The following is a 14,720-nucleotide window of genomic DNA, read 5'->3' on the forward strand; positions in this document are numbered from 1 at the left end:
CATTTGTATATCTACTTGGGAGAAATGTCTATTCAGGTCCTTTGACAATTTTCTTTTTAATTCAGGGGCCAGTTTTGCCAATTTTTAAATTGGATTATTTGTCTTTATATTGTTGGTTTTAAGAGTTCTTTGTATATTTTGGACACAGTTGATAATTTTGTGCTTCTGAAAGCTTTAACTGTTCCACAAAGTCCATGAAACATGAACTGACTGAGATAATTTTTCAAGTTAGGGGCCGGGCGCGGTGGCTCACGCTTGTAATCCCAGCACTTTGGGAGGCCGAGGTGGGCGGATCACGAGTTCAGGAGATCGAGACCACGGTGAAACCCCGTCTCTACTAAAAATACAAAAAAAATTAGCCAGGCTTGGTGGCGGGCGCCTGTAGTCCCAGCTACTCGTTGAGGCTGAGGCAGGAGAATGGTGTGAACCCAGGAGGCGGAGCTTGCAGTGAGCCGAGATCGCGCCACTGCACTCCAGCCTGGGCGACAGAGCGAGACTCTGTCTCAAAAAAAAAAAAAAAAAAAAATTTTTCAAGTTAGAAGAGTCATAGTGACAGGAAACCGTTGTTCAGGAACTACCTACCTGGAGTTCCAGTCAGTTTGGAAGCCACCCACATATCCAAAAAGCTTAAAGAATTTAATATTTTTCTTCAGTACCATAAAAGAAATATAGAAGATGAGAAAGGCGGATATTTACAAGTTTATTTTGTGAAAAAATAAGCTTTTTTAGGTTTCATTACAAACATGTCCAATTTCACTTCTGTCATTTATGAAATAACTAAAAGTAAATGAAGTTTTTTGTTTTTTGTTTTTTTTTGAGACAGGGTCTTTTTCTGTCACCCAAGCTGGAGTGCAGTGGTGCGATCTTGGCTTACTGCAACCTCTGCCTCCCAAGACTCAAGCGATCCTCCAGCCTCAGCCTTCCAAGTAGCTAGGACTACAGGCGCACACCACCACGCCCAGATAATTTTTGTTTTCTGTTTTTTGTTGAGATGGAGTCTCGCTTTTGTTGTCCAGGCTGGAGTGCAATGCTGCGATCTTAGCCCACTGCAACCTCCGCCTCCCGGATTCAAGTGATTCTCCCGCCTCAGCCTCCTGAGTAGCTGGGATTACAGGCACTCGTCACCACGCTCAGCTAATGTTTGTATTTTTAGTAGAGACGGGGTTTCACCATGTTGGTCAGGCTGGTCTCAAACTCCTGACCTCGTGTTCCAGCCGCCTCAGCCTCCCAAATTGCTGGGATTACAGGCATGAGCCACTGTGTCTGGCCAATTTTTGTATTTTTTGTAGAGAGGGATTTCACTGTGTTGCCCAGGCTGGTCTCAAACTCCTGAACTCAAGCTGTCTGCCCATCATGGCCTCCCAAAGTGTTGATATCACAGGCATGAGCCACCGCATCTAGCCTAAATATTTGTCATAAATATTTTTATAAAGGCATATGGTCATGTAACAATTTTCTTCCTAGTGACCTTACTTTCCTAGTTTACCTAGCAACATTATTTTGCAGGTTCTTTGGTTTGGAAGTTGTATTTTTTTTTTTTTTTCATTCTAAGCACCTCAGAAACATTGTTTTCAGAGAAAAAAAAATTTGATGTCACAAATAGATAAAACCACATTAAAAGAATATTTTTATAGCATATATTCAAAAATTAATCTAGCCAGTGGCTCATGCCTGTAATCTCAGCACATTGGGAGGCCAAGGCAGGAGGATCACTTGAGCCCATCCTGGGCAACATAGTGAGACCTTGCCACTATAAAAAATTTAAAAATTGGCCAGGAATGGTGGCTCACGCTTGTAATCCCAGCAGTTTGGGAGGCTGAGACAGGCGAATCACCTGAGGTCAGAAGTTCGAGACCAGCCTGGCCAACATGGTGAAACCTCATTTCTACTAAAAATACAAAAATTAGCTGGCCGTGGTGGCCCATGCCCGTAATCCCAGCCATTCGAGAGGCTGAGACACAAGAATTGCTTGAACCTGGGAGACAGGGAGACGGGGGTTGCAGTGAGCCAACATAGCGCCACTACACTCCAGCCTGGGCAACAGTGAGAGACTCTGTGTCAAAAAAAATAATAAGTAACCGGGCACGGTGGCTCACGCCTGTAATCCCAGCACTTTGGGAGGCCGAGGCGGGTGGATCACGAGGTCAAGAGATGGAGACCATCCTGGCCAACATGGTGAAACCCCATCTCTACTAAAAATACAAAAAATTAGCCGGGTGTGGTGGCAGGCACTTGTAATGCTAGCTACTTGGGAGGCTGAGGCAGGAGAACTGCTTGAACCTGGGAGGCAGAGGTTGCAGTGAGCTGAGATCGCACCATTGCACTCCAGCCTGGGCAAAAAGAGCGAAACTCTGTCTCAAAAATAAATAAATAAATAAATAAATAAATAAATAAATAAATAAACGCAAAAAAATAAAAAATAAAAAATATGGTTCCCATTCAACATGAGATCAGAGCAGACCTGGGCCAGTGAACACTCACAATTAAAAGTGTGCTCTAGTTTCCTCTGCTTAGACCAAGCAGAGGCTCTTGTCCTAGGAGGCAGCTTTGGGGACAGTTTCTCCTGACCAAAAAAGCAAACGAGATGGTTCTTGGTAATCAAGAAAAGTTTTTATCCTTTTCCTTACTGGGGTTTTGAAGACAGTCGTGGGAACAATCCTTGTATAGGTCCAAATTATCTAATAAGGAGAAAAAAATAGAAGAATAGGCCAGGCGCGGTGGCTCATGCCTGTAATCCCAGCACTTTGGGAGGCCGAGGCAGGTGGATGACCTGAGGTCAGGAGTTGGAGACCAGCCTGGCCAACATGGTGAAACCTTGTCTCTACTAAAAATACAAAAATTAAGCTAGGCATGGTGGCTCACGCCTGTAATCCCAGCACTTAGGGAGGCCGAGGTGGGTGGATCACAAGGTCAGGAGATTCAGACCATCCTGACTAACACGGAGAAACCCCGTCTCCACTAAAAATACAAAAAAACTAGCCAGGCATGGTGGCTGGCGCCTGTAGTCCCAGCTACTTGGGAGGCTGAGGCAGGAGAATGGCGTGAACCTGGGAGGCAGAGCTTGCAGTGAGCCGAGATGGCGCCACTGCACTCCAGCCTGGGCGAGAGCATGAGACTCCATCTCTAAAAAAAAAAAAAAAATAGCTGGGTGTGGTGGCGGGCACCTGTAATCCCAGCTACTCTGGAGGCTGAGGCAGGAGAATCACTTCAACCCGGGAGGCTGAGGTTGCAGTGAGCCAAGATCACGCCAGTGTACTGTAGACTGGGTGACAGAGCGAGACCCTGTCTTAAAAAAAAAGAGAAGAAGAAACTAAAAAGAAAAATTAAGCAGAATAAAAGCCTAATTGGATATTTTTATCCAGAGAATGTGCTTTCTAGATGGAAGGTCGAGTCATACTTCATGCTGTAATAATACAGAAGGAGTCTCCGGGGACCCAGTAGGAGTCATTTCTGTTTTTGTTTTTGTTTTTTCCAAGGCGGAGTCTTGCTCTGTCACCCAGGGTGGAGTACAGTGGCACAATCTTGGCTCATGGCAACCTCTGCCTCCCAGACTCAAGCAATGCTCCTGCCTCAGCCTCTGAGTAGCTGGGATTACAGGCACATGCCACTACGCCCAGCTAATTTTGTATTTTTAGTAGAGACTGGGTTTCACCATGTTGGTCGGGCAGGACCCGAACTCCTGACCTCACGATCTGCCTGCCTCAGCTTCCCAAAGTGCTGGGATTACAGGCGTCAGCCACTGTGTCTGGCCCAGAGTCTCATTTCTCATACTTCCTGAATTTCCTCATAAATACTTGACTCAAGATAGATTTATGCTGTCTGGACAAGATGTGATGAGAGATCTAAAGGATTAAAAAATACAGGTAAAAATACTGTCCATTTACTGTCTTCTGGGACTTTAGGTAAGAATATGAAAACTCAACCACCCTTGAGCAGGATGAACCGGGAGGAACTGGAGGACAGTTTCTTTCGACTTCGCGAAGATCACATGTTGGTGAAGGAGCTTTCTTGGAAGCAACAGGATGAGATCAAAAGGTACTTAGAGTTCTCCTTAAAATTTTTTTTTTTTTTTAAGATGGAGCCTTGCTCTGTTGCCCAGGCTGGAATGCAGTGGCGTGATCTCGGCTCACTGCAACCTCCTCCCAGATTCAAGCAATTCTCCTGCCTCAGCCTCCCAAGTAGCTGGGATTATAGGCATGCGTCACCATGCCCAGCTAATTTTGTATTTTTAGTAGAGATGAGGATTCGCTGTGTTGGCCAGGTTGGTCTTGAACTCCTGACCTCAGATCATGCACCCATCTCGACCTCCCAACGTGCTGGGTTTACAGATGTGAGCCACTGTGCCCGGCCCAAAAATAATTTTTGAAGCAATATTTCTTTAGTCAATTTTTTTGCCGAACATGTCAATAGACTGTGACCACAGGCCACAGAGCATCATCAAGAGCTTGGGTGATCCTATTTCAGTCCACAGAATAAGAGACTGGACAGGTTCCTCCCCTGGTCACAACTGAGGGGATGGAGATAGGAGGAATGGTCAAAATTTCAGAGGAGAAAAGGCTGCAGGGGCAAGTAAAAGAAGGGGTCTTTATTTACAAAAGAAAACTAAAGATCATATTGATCCCTGCAGGCATGTTGTAAGTGCTATCTATACATTTATTTATTTATTTATTTATTTGTTTTTGAGATTTTTTTTTTTTTTAAGATGGAGTTTTGCTCTTGTTGCCCAGGCTGGAGTGCAATGGCATGATCTCAGCTCACTGCAACCTCTGCCTCCAGGATTCAAGTGGTTCTCCTGCCTCAGCCTCCCAAGTAGCTGGGATTATAGGCATGCGCCACCACGCCCAGCTAATTTTGTATTTTTAGTATAGACGGGGTTTCTCCATGTTGGTCAGGCTGGTTTCAAACTCCTGACCTCAGGTGATCCGACTGCCTCGGCCTCCCAAAGTGCTGGGATTACAGGCGTGAGCCACCGCGCTAGCCAATTTTTTTTATTTTTGAGACAGAGTCTCACTCTGCTTGGGCTGGAGTGCAGTGGTGTGATCTTGGTTCACTGCAACCTCTGCCTACGGGGTTCAAGCGATTCCCCTGCCTCAGCCTCCTGAGTAGCTGGAATTACAAGCTTGCGCCACCACGTCAGGCCAATTTTTTTTTTTTTTTGAGATGAAGCCTCGCTCCGTTGCCCAAGCTGGAGTGCAGTGGCGCAATCTCGGCTCACTGCAGCCTCCACCTCCCAGGTTCAAGCAATTCTCCTGTCTCAGCCTCCCAAGTAGCTGGAACTACAGGCACACACCACCATGGCTGGCTAATTTTTTTTTGTTTTTCATTTTTTTGGAGACGGAGTCTCCATCTGTTGCCCAGGCCGGAGTGCAATGGTGCGATCTCGGCTCACTGCAACTTCTGCCTCCTGGATTCGAGTGATTCTCCTGCCTCAGCCTCTCGAGTAGCTGGGACTACAGGTGCCCACTGCCATGACCGACCATGCTGCCCAGGCTGGTCTCAATCTCCTGAGCTCAGGCAATCAGCCCGCCTTGGCCTCCCAAAGTGTTAGGATTACAGGTGTGAGCCACCGTGCCCAGCCATGCCCGGCTATTTTTTATTTTTTTAGTAGAGATGGGGTTTCACCCTGTTGGCCAGGGTAGTCTCAAACTCCTGACCTCAGGTGATCCACCTGCCTTGGCCTCCCAAAGTGCTGGGATTACAGGCATTAGCCAACGTGCTAGGCCTTAATATTTGTATTTTTAGTAGAGATGGGGTTTCACCATGTTGGCCAGGCTGGTCTCAAACTCCTGACCTCAAATGATCCCCCCATGTTGGCCTCCCAAAGTGCTGGGATTACAGGCATGAGCCATCGTGCCCAGTTAGTTTATTAGAAATAGTATTAATTAGCCAGGCACAGTGGCTCATGCCTGTAATCCCAGTACTTTGGGAGGCCAAGGCGGGTAGATCACGAGGTCGGGAGTTCAAGACCAGCCTGACCAACATGGTGAAACCTGTCTCTACTAAAAATACAAAAATTAGCTGGGCGTGATGGTGGGCGCCTGAAATCCCAGCTACTCGGGAGGCTGAAGCAGAATCGCTTGAACCCAGGAAGCAGAGGTTGCAGTGAGCCGAAATTGTGCCATTGCACTCCAGCCTGGGCGACAAGACCAAGACTTCATCTAAAAAAAAAAAAAAAGTATTAATTCACTTAATAGTCTGAAGAGGTATTATTAAGAGGAAAAGGAAGCATAAAGAGGTTAAATAAGTTGCCTGAGATCATACCTAGTGCATAACAGAGGTGGAAATTCTTTTTGTTTTGTTTTGTTTTGTTTTGTTTTGTTTTGTTTTGTTTTGTTTTTGAGACAGAGTCTTGCTGTGTCACCCAGGTTTGAGTGCAGTGGCGCAATCTCGGCTCACCGGCAATCTCTGCCTCCCGGGTTCAAGTGATTCTCCTGCCTCAGCCTCCCAAGTAACTGGGATTACAAGCATGTGCCACCATGCCTGATTAATTTTTGTATTTTTAGTAGAGACAGGGTTTTACCACGTTGGCCACGCTGGTCTCGAACTCTTTTCCTCAAGTGATCCGCCTGCCTCAGCCTCCCAAAGTGCTGGGATTACAGGCATGAGCCACCGTGCCCGTCCCAGAGGGAAAAACTCTTAACTTCAAAACATATTATTATATACAGTGATCTTAGATTTCTTTCTTTAGAAAATGGGGACCTGGAAAGAAATCTGAGACAGAGGTGAGGGAAGGTAAACAGATGGGAAGAATGGGAGTTCTGAAAGTCTGGAGTCTATCTCTAGGACACATTTTGAAGATATTGGTGTCAATGCCTTCCAGCCAAGGACCACCAGGAACATACCTATAGTTGAGCAAGCTGGGCTTATTCATTACAGCTAGAGAATATGCACACCAGGGAACTAAAGGCATCTCAGCAAATGTGTTAGAACTTATTGTAGTATCTAAGCTTTGTTTGATTGGGTGATTTTGGGGGAGGATCCAAGGAAACAGAGGTTTGCTCCAGATTTTGTGCTGTCAGAAAGCAAGCACAATTCTATGTTTCGGTATCTCAATAAATTTTTTTTCTTTCTTTCTTTCTTTCTTTCTTTCTTTCTTTCTTTCTTTCTTTCTTTCTTTCTTTCTTTCTTCTTCTTTCTTTCTTTCTTTCTTTCTCTCTCTCTCTCTCTTTCTCTCTCTCTCTCTCCGTCTCTCTCTCTTTCTTTTTCTTTTTCTTTTTTTAAGATAGGGTCTCACTCTGGCACACAGGCTGGAGTGCAGTGGTGCAGTCTCAGCTCACTTTAGCCTCAACTTCCTGGACTCAAGTATCAATAAATCTTATCTACAGGGAGGGTAGACTAGTGCAAGGCTGAAGCCATGATTGGTAAAGAAGTTGCAGTCACTCATATTAACCTGGAGAGAAGGATGTTTGGTATTTTGTGGATGGCAGCGACACTAATTTTGTCTGTACGTAGACAAAATTAGGAGGTGGACTTGTTTTGTATCACTTTATCATGGTTTTGGAGTGAACTTGTTTCATGTTGATGTTCTGTGAGGTGTCCAAAAGAATAGTAGCCGGGCACGGTGGCTCACGCCTGTAGTTCCAACACTTTGGAAGGCTGAGGTGGGCAGATCACCTGAGGTCAGGAGTTCCAGACCAGCCTGGCCAACATGGTGAAACCTCGTCTCTACTAAAAATACAAAGATTATCCGGTCGTGGTGGCAGTCGCCTGTAATCCCAGCTACTCGGGAGGCTGAGGCAAGAGAATCACTTGAACCCAGGAGGCGGAGGTTGTAGTAAGCGAGGATTGCGCCACTGCACTCCAGCCTGAGTGACAGAGTGAGATTCAGTCTCAAAACGAAAACAAAAACAAATGGAGATAGCACAGACTAGCTTCAAACAACACTGAGGACTAGTTGTGTCAGACCAGTTTCCTAATGTTAAGGGCAGTGTTTTGTTTTCTCATTGTAACTCCCAGGAGTGATTAAGATCTTCGTTTAGAATCTGCAGGATTTGCTAGGCGCGGTGGCTTACGCCTGTAATTCCAGTACTTTGGGAAGCCGAGGCGGGCAGATCGCTAGGTCAGGAGTTCAAGACCAGACTGGCCAACATGGTGAAACCCCATCTCTACTAAAAATACAAAAATTAGCTGGGCATGGTGGCGGGCGCCTGTAATCCCAGCTACTTGGGAGGCTGAGGCAGGAGAATCGCTTGAACCCGGGAGGCTGAGGCTGCAGTGAGCAGAGATCGCACCACTGTGCTCCAGCCTGAGCGACAGAGTGACACTCTGTCTCATAAAAAAAAAAAAAAAAAAAAGAATCTGCAGGATTGCAGGCCTCCATTGTGGGTCAGCACTCTTCAGAGTTGGTGATTTTTTTTTTGAGATGGGAGTTTCGCTCTTGTTGCCCAGGCTGGAGTGCAATGGCGCGATCTCGGCTCACCGCAACCTCCGCCTCTCAGATTCAAGCGATTCTCCTGCCTCAGCCTCCCAAGTAGCTGGGATTACAGGCATGTGCCACCACGCACAGCTAATTTTATATTTTTAGTACAGACAGGGTTTCTCCATGTTAGTCAGGTTGGTCTCGAACTCCCGACCTCAGGTGATCCGCCCACTTCAGCCCCCCAAAGTGCTAGGATTACAGGCGTGAGCCACCGCAAAGGGTCGATTTTTTTTTTTTTTTTTTTACTTGTTGAGAACTTGAGAATCTAGTGACTTGAGTGAAGTCAGAAGGTTGTATGGGCCAAAAAATCTTGTTTCTTGGTCGATAATCAAAGAGTACTTGAGATTATGGATGCTAAATGGTTAATCTGGATTCTATGCCCTTGGCTTTGGGCAAGTTACATAGCTATTTTACACCTTGTTTTCTTTTTCTGGGTATAATGGTATGTAATAATAATAGCTAGCACCTGAAGCCCTTACAGTGTACCCCCACTGTTCTAAGCATTTTACATATGTATTTATATATAAGCTTATTAATCCTCACAACAATCTACTGCTTTTATCTTTTTCTGTTTATCTTTATTTATAAATGAGGAACCTGAGCACAGAAAGGTTAAGTGGCATGGCCAAAGCTACAGTTAGTAAATGTCAGAACGGCGGGCAGTGTGTCTTAGCTCAGGATGCCATAACAAAATACCACAGACTGGGTGGCTGAAACAACACACATTGGTTTTCTCAGAGTTCTGAAACTGGAAGTCTGAGATCAAAGTGTCAGCATGGTTGGATCCTGGTGAGGGCCATCTTTCTTTTTTTTTTTTTTTTGGTTTTTTTTTTTTTGAGATGGAGTTTTGCTCTTGTTGCCCAGGCCGGAGTGCAGTGGCGCAATCTCGGCTCACCGCAACCTCCGCCTCCCGGGTTCAAGTGATTCTCCTGCCTCAGCCTTCCGAGTAGCTGGGATTACAGGCATGCACCACCATGCCCAGCTAATTTTGTATTTTTAGTAGAGATGGGGTTTCTCCATGTTGGTCAGGCTGGTCTCGAACTCCCGACCTCAGGTGATCCACCCGCCTCGGCCTCCCAAAGTGCTGGGATTACAGGCGTGAGCCACTGCGCCCAGCCGAGGGCCATCTTTCTAGCTTGCTGACTGCTGCTTGCTCACTGTGTCCGGAGGTGGGAGAGGGAGATCTCTTGTTACATGGCCATAGTCTTATCTAGTTAGGGCCCCACCCTTGTGAACTCATTTAAACTTAATAACCTACAAAGGCCGGGCACGGTGGCTCACGCTTGTAATCCCAACACTTTGGGAGGCCAAGGCGGGCAAATCACTTAAGGTCAGGAGTTCGAGATCAGCCTGACCAACATGGAGAAACCCCGTCTCTACTAAAAATACAAAATTAGTATTTTGTGGTTAGGCGTGGTGGCGCATGCCTGTAATCCCAGCTACTCAGGAGGCTGAGGCAGCAGAATCGCTTGAATTTGGGAGGCAGAGGTTTTGGTGAGCTGAGATCGTGCCATTGCACACCAGCCTGGGCAACAAGAGCAAAAGTCTGTCTCAAAAAATAAAATTTAAAAAAAAAAAGGTCGGCCGGGCACAGTGGCTCACACCTGTAATCCCAGCACTATGGGAGGCTGAGGCAGGTGGATCACGAGGTCAGGAGATCGAGACCACGGTGAAACCCCGTCTCTACTAAAAATACAAAAAAAAAATTAGCCGGGAGCAGTGGTGGGTGCCTGTAGTCCCAGCTACTTGGGAGGCTGAGGCAGGAGAATGGCATGAACCCAGGAGGCGGAGCTTGCAGTGAGCCGAGATCGAGCCACTGCACTCCAGCCTGGGCAACAGCAAGACTCCGTCTTAAAAAAAAAAAAAGAAAAAAAAAAAAAGCCCGGGCGCGGTGGCTCAAGCCTGTAATCCCAGCACTTTGGGAGGCCGAGGCAGGCAGATCACGAGGTCAGGAGATCGAGACCATCCTGGCTAACACGGTGAAACCCCGTCTCTACTAAAAATACAAAAAATTAGCCAGGCGTGTTGGCGGGCGCCTGTAGTCCCAGCTACTCGTGAGGCTGAGGCAGGAGAATGGCATGAACCGGGGAGGCGGAGCTTGCAGTGAGCCGAGATCGCGTCACTGCACTCCAGCCTGGGGGACAGAGAAAGACTCCGTCTCAAAAAAAAAAAAAAAAAAAAAAGCCTCTGGAACACCCAATATCCACATACAGTCACATTGGGGGTTAAGGCTTCAACATAAGAATTTTGAGTGGGGACACAATTCAGGCCATAGCACAGTGAGAGCATAGAATCAGAGAGTAGCAAAAAAAAAACCCATGATTTTAGGTCAAGATAACAAATAAAGTTTGTTACTAAAAGTTATAAAGGAGTTATTCTTAATTTGGAGCACATATACAGGGGTGTGCAGACAAGTGGGATAGAAAAAGTAAATATTAAAATTGTTATTTATATTTGTCACCCATTTAAACATACATATTTTGTTTTATAATGACATAATGTATTAGTACAAAAATAAGTCTATATAGTTTTTTTAAATGCACACAAATATATTGGGGTAGTGGCTCAACTTTTTTTTTTTTTTTTTTACTAAGGTAAGGGTGTAATCACTGCAATAAAATAAAGACAGGTATCACAATGGCCCTGCCCTCAAAAAGTTACAGTGTACTGGGGACAGAAGGCTAATCTTTTTTTTTTCTTTTTTTTTTTTTTGAGACGTAGTCTTGCTCTATCACCCAGGCTGGAGTGCAGTGGCCCGATCTCGGCTCACTGCAAGCTCCGCCTCCCGGGTTCACGCCATTCTCCTGCCTCAGCCTCTCCGAGTAGCTGGGACTACAGGCGCCCGCCACCACGCCCGGCTAATTTTTTTGTATTTTTAGTAGAGACGGGGTTTCACTGTGGTCTCGATCTCCTGACCTCGTGATCCACCCGCCTCGGCCTCCCAAAGTGCTGGGATTACAAGCGTGAGCCACCGCGCCTGGCCCGGCTAATCTTTTTAAAGTGTGATTAATAGATCACAGGAGATGAATACATATCATAGATCAATTCGTGATTATTTGTCCCAAATAAACTGTAGAAATAATAACTGTTATGAAAGGAGAAGCCACGTGCTCTATCTGTCCATAGGCTGAGGACGACCTTGCTGCGGTTGACCGCTGCTGGCCGGGACCTGCGGGTCGCGGAGGAGGCGGCGCCGCTCTCAGAGACCGCAAGGCGCGGGCAGAACGCGGGATGGCGGCAGCGCCTCTCCATGCACCAGCGCCCCCAGATGCACCGACTGCAAGGGCATTTCCACCGGGTCGGCCCTGCCGGCCCCCGCTGCGCCCAGCCTCGCATCCACGTGGGACACAGACAGCTCCACACAGCCGGTGCACCGGTGCCAGAGAAACCCAAGAGGGGTGAGATTTAAGGCCACATCCCCTACAGGGCTAAGACACTGGGAAGGACTGATGTGCCAGCCACGTTTTCCTCACTGCCTTCTTCTGCCCACTACCCCATTTTGTTCTTTTGTTCTCACTCCCTCCTTTCTGCCTCCCAAAAATCTTTTTTTCCTGAGTGGGATATCAGATTCTAAATTCTAAATTCACCATGGAGTACCGCTGAGGGCAGAATCAGACAACAGATCAGGAGATCGAGACCATTCTGGCCAACATGGTGAAACCCCATCTCTAATAAAAATATAAAAATTAGCTGGGCATGGTGGCGCCCATCTGTAGTCCCAGTTATTCGAGAGGTTGAGGCAGGAGAATCACTTGAACCTGGGAGGCGGAGGTTGCAGTGAGCTGAGATTGCACCACTGCAATCCAGCCTGGCAACAGAGCGAAACTCTGTCTCAGAATAATAATAATAGTAATAATAATAATAATAATAATAAATTAGCCAAGCCTAGCGGCACATGCCTGCAGTCCCACCTACTTGGGAAGCTGATGTGGGAGGATCACTTGAGCCTGGGAGGCGGAGGCTGCAGTGAGCCCAGATGGCACCACTGCACTCCAGCCTGGGCAACAGAGTGACACTCTGCCTCAAAAAACAAAGAAAACAAAACCCCCAAAAAGAAAACCCAACGTTGAATCTCTAGAGTAGACACCTCATTCTCATGGCCCTAAATCAGGAATGAGTAACCTAGGTAAAGGAAATCTACACACAGCATTTCATTAACTACTCTTATTTTATTAATAAGTACTCACTTATTTTGCTTAGTGTGGTCCTGTAATTTCAAGTTCCGTACTCCAGACAACCAAACGTTTACAAAAACAACTGAAAGTAGAAAACTTGCATGAATTTAAATTTCAGTTCCATTTAACAGTTCAGCATAGCTGGCCACCTGTTATGTACTGGGCACTAGAGATAAAGATGGTTAGAGTTAGACACACAGTCTCTGCCCTGGACAAGCTTCCACCTTTCTTTTTTCTTCCTATTTGTACTTACTCACTTGAGGATCTATAGTCTGGCTGACTTTAGTTGCAGTTTTTTGCAAAAGTGAAAAAAAAAACTGCTCCTCGGGGGCCAGTTGTCATATAAGGGTTTCACCCGGGTCTCAAGACTCTATGCCCAGCCCTTCATGTTCCAGTTTCAGTACTTGGTGGTCCAGAGGGTACTGTTGCCCAAATCTGCATCTTCTGTCTAAACTTTTAGGGCCAAAGGACAGGCTGAGCTACACAGCCCCTCCATCGTTTAAGGAGCATGCGACAAATGAAAACAGAGGTGAAGTAGCCAGTGAACCCAGTGAACTGTGAGTTCTTCTCATTTATCCCATGTTGTTATTCCTGCCACTTTAATTAGAAAGACATCATTTAGGGAACAAGTGAATGTTGGTGATTTGAGTCTTTTCAGCATGATCAGGGAAGATGAAAGTCGACCTTAGGTCAAATTCCAACTTCACTGCTTAAAAATGGAAAACAAGCTTCTCTCTGTTCTCTGAGGAAATGAAAATAAAGGTCCTTTTCTCAATTGAAGGTATTCCCTCTATTTCCAGTTATATTTTTTTCCTTAGGTCATAATTCCTTTTTTTTTTTTTTTTTTTTGAGACAGAGTCTTGCTCTGTTGCCCAGGCTGGAGTACAGTAGCATGATCTTGGTTCACTGCAACCTCCACCTCCCGGGTTCAAGTGATTCTCCTGCCTCAGCCTCCTGAGTAGCTGGGACTACAGGCATGTGCCACCATGCCCAGCTAATTTTTGTATTTTTAGTAGACACAGGGTTTCACTATGTTGGCCAGGCTGGTCTCCAACTCCTGACCTTGTGATCCGCTTGCCTTGGCCTCCCAAAGTGCTGGGATTACAGGTGTGAGCCACCACGCCTGGCCCATAATTCCTTTATGTTTTGACATTTGAAAGCTGTATTTTATAAGATTTTCCTCGACATGTACCAAGATTACTGACTCACTTAATTTCTTTTTATATGTGTAAGAACCCAATTCTAAACTCCTGTAACAACAGTTTCTAAGTATCCTTTTTGTATTTAGTGTTTCTCGTTGTAACAGCATAATTTCTTTCAGCGGTGTCATAAGTATGGCTAAACCCATTGGTCTATGCATGCCTAACAGTGCCCACATCATGGCCAGCAATACCATGCAAGTGGAAGAGCCACCTGAGTCTCCTGAGAAAATGTGGCCTAAAGATGAAAATTTTGAACAGAGAAGCTCAATGGAGTGTGCTCAGAAGGCTGCAGAGCTTCGGTAAGAGTGTGGCACTCCATGCCTCAAACCACAACGAACCGAAAAAGCTAAGAGATTCTTATTTATACCTTCCCTCCATCTCAGAGGAAAAGAGTGTTTGGGATTAAATTCAATCTGAGTAGTAGACATGGACTCCCTCGTAGGTTAAGAAATGGATTAACCTGCAGGCGCCATGGATCACGCCTGTAATCCCAGCACTTTGGGAGGCCGAGGCAGGCAGATCACCTGAGGTCAGGAGTTCGGGACCAGCCTCGCCAACATGGGGAAACCCTGTCTCTACTAAAAATACAAAAATTAGCCAGGTATGATGACAGGCACCTGTAAATCCCAGCTACTAGGGAGGCTGAGGCAGGAGAATCACTTGAACCCGGGAGGTGGAGGTTTCAGTGAGCCGAGATAACGCCATTGCACTCCAGCCTGGGCGACAAGAACAAAACTTGGTCTCAAAAAAAAAAAAAAAAGAAATGAAATGAATTAACCTGCTGGGCGCAGTGGCTCACGCCTGTAATCCCAGCACTTTGGGAGGCCAAGGCAGGCGGATCACCTGAGATCGGGAGTTCAAGACCAGCCTAGCCAACACGGTGAAACCCCGTCTCTACTAAAAATACAAAAAAATTAGCCGGTG

The 14,720-nt window shown here is 46.1% G+C and overlaps 1 protein-coding gene across 1 annotated transcript in view; it reads left to right on the top strand.

Moving 5' to 3' along the window:
* RPGRIP1 (RPGR interacting protein 1) overlaps positions 1 to 14,720 on the top strand; it is an 86,048-nt gene that overhangs the window by 12,073 nt on the left and 59,255 nt on the right. The window contains exons 3-6 of the mRNA XM_055289593.1: positions 3,903 to 4,035; positions 11,546 to 11,817; positions 13,055 to 13,151; positions 13,883 to 14,095. Of these exons, the coding sequence (XP_055145568.1) occupies positions 3,903 to 4,035; positions 11,546 to 11,817; positions 13,055 to 13,151; positions 13,883 to 14,095 (715 nt within the window). The remainder of the gene's footprint in view (positions 1 to 3,902; positions 4,036 to 11,545; positions 11,818 to 13,054; positions 13,152 to 13,882; positions 14,096 to 14,720) is intronic.

The sequence above is a fragment of the Symphalangus syndactylus genome, chromosome 8 (assembly GCF_028878055.3).
Source record: "Symphalangus syndactylus isolate Jambi chromosome 8, NHGRI_mSymSyn1-v2.1_pri, whole genome shotgun sequence".
In the NCBI taxonomy this organism is placed as follows: Eukaryota; Metazoa; Chordata; class Mammalia; order Primates; family Hylobatidae; genus Symphalangus; species Symphalangus syndactylus.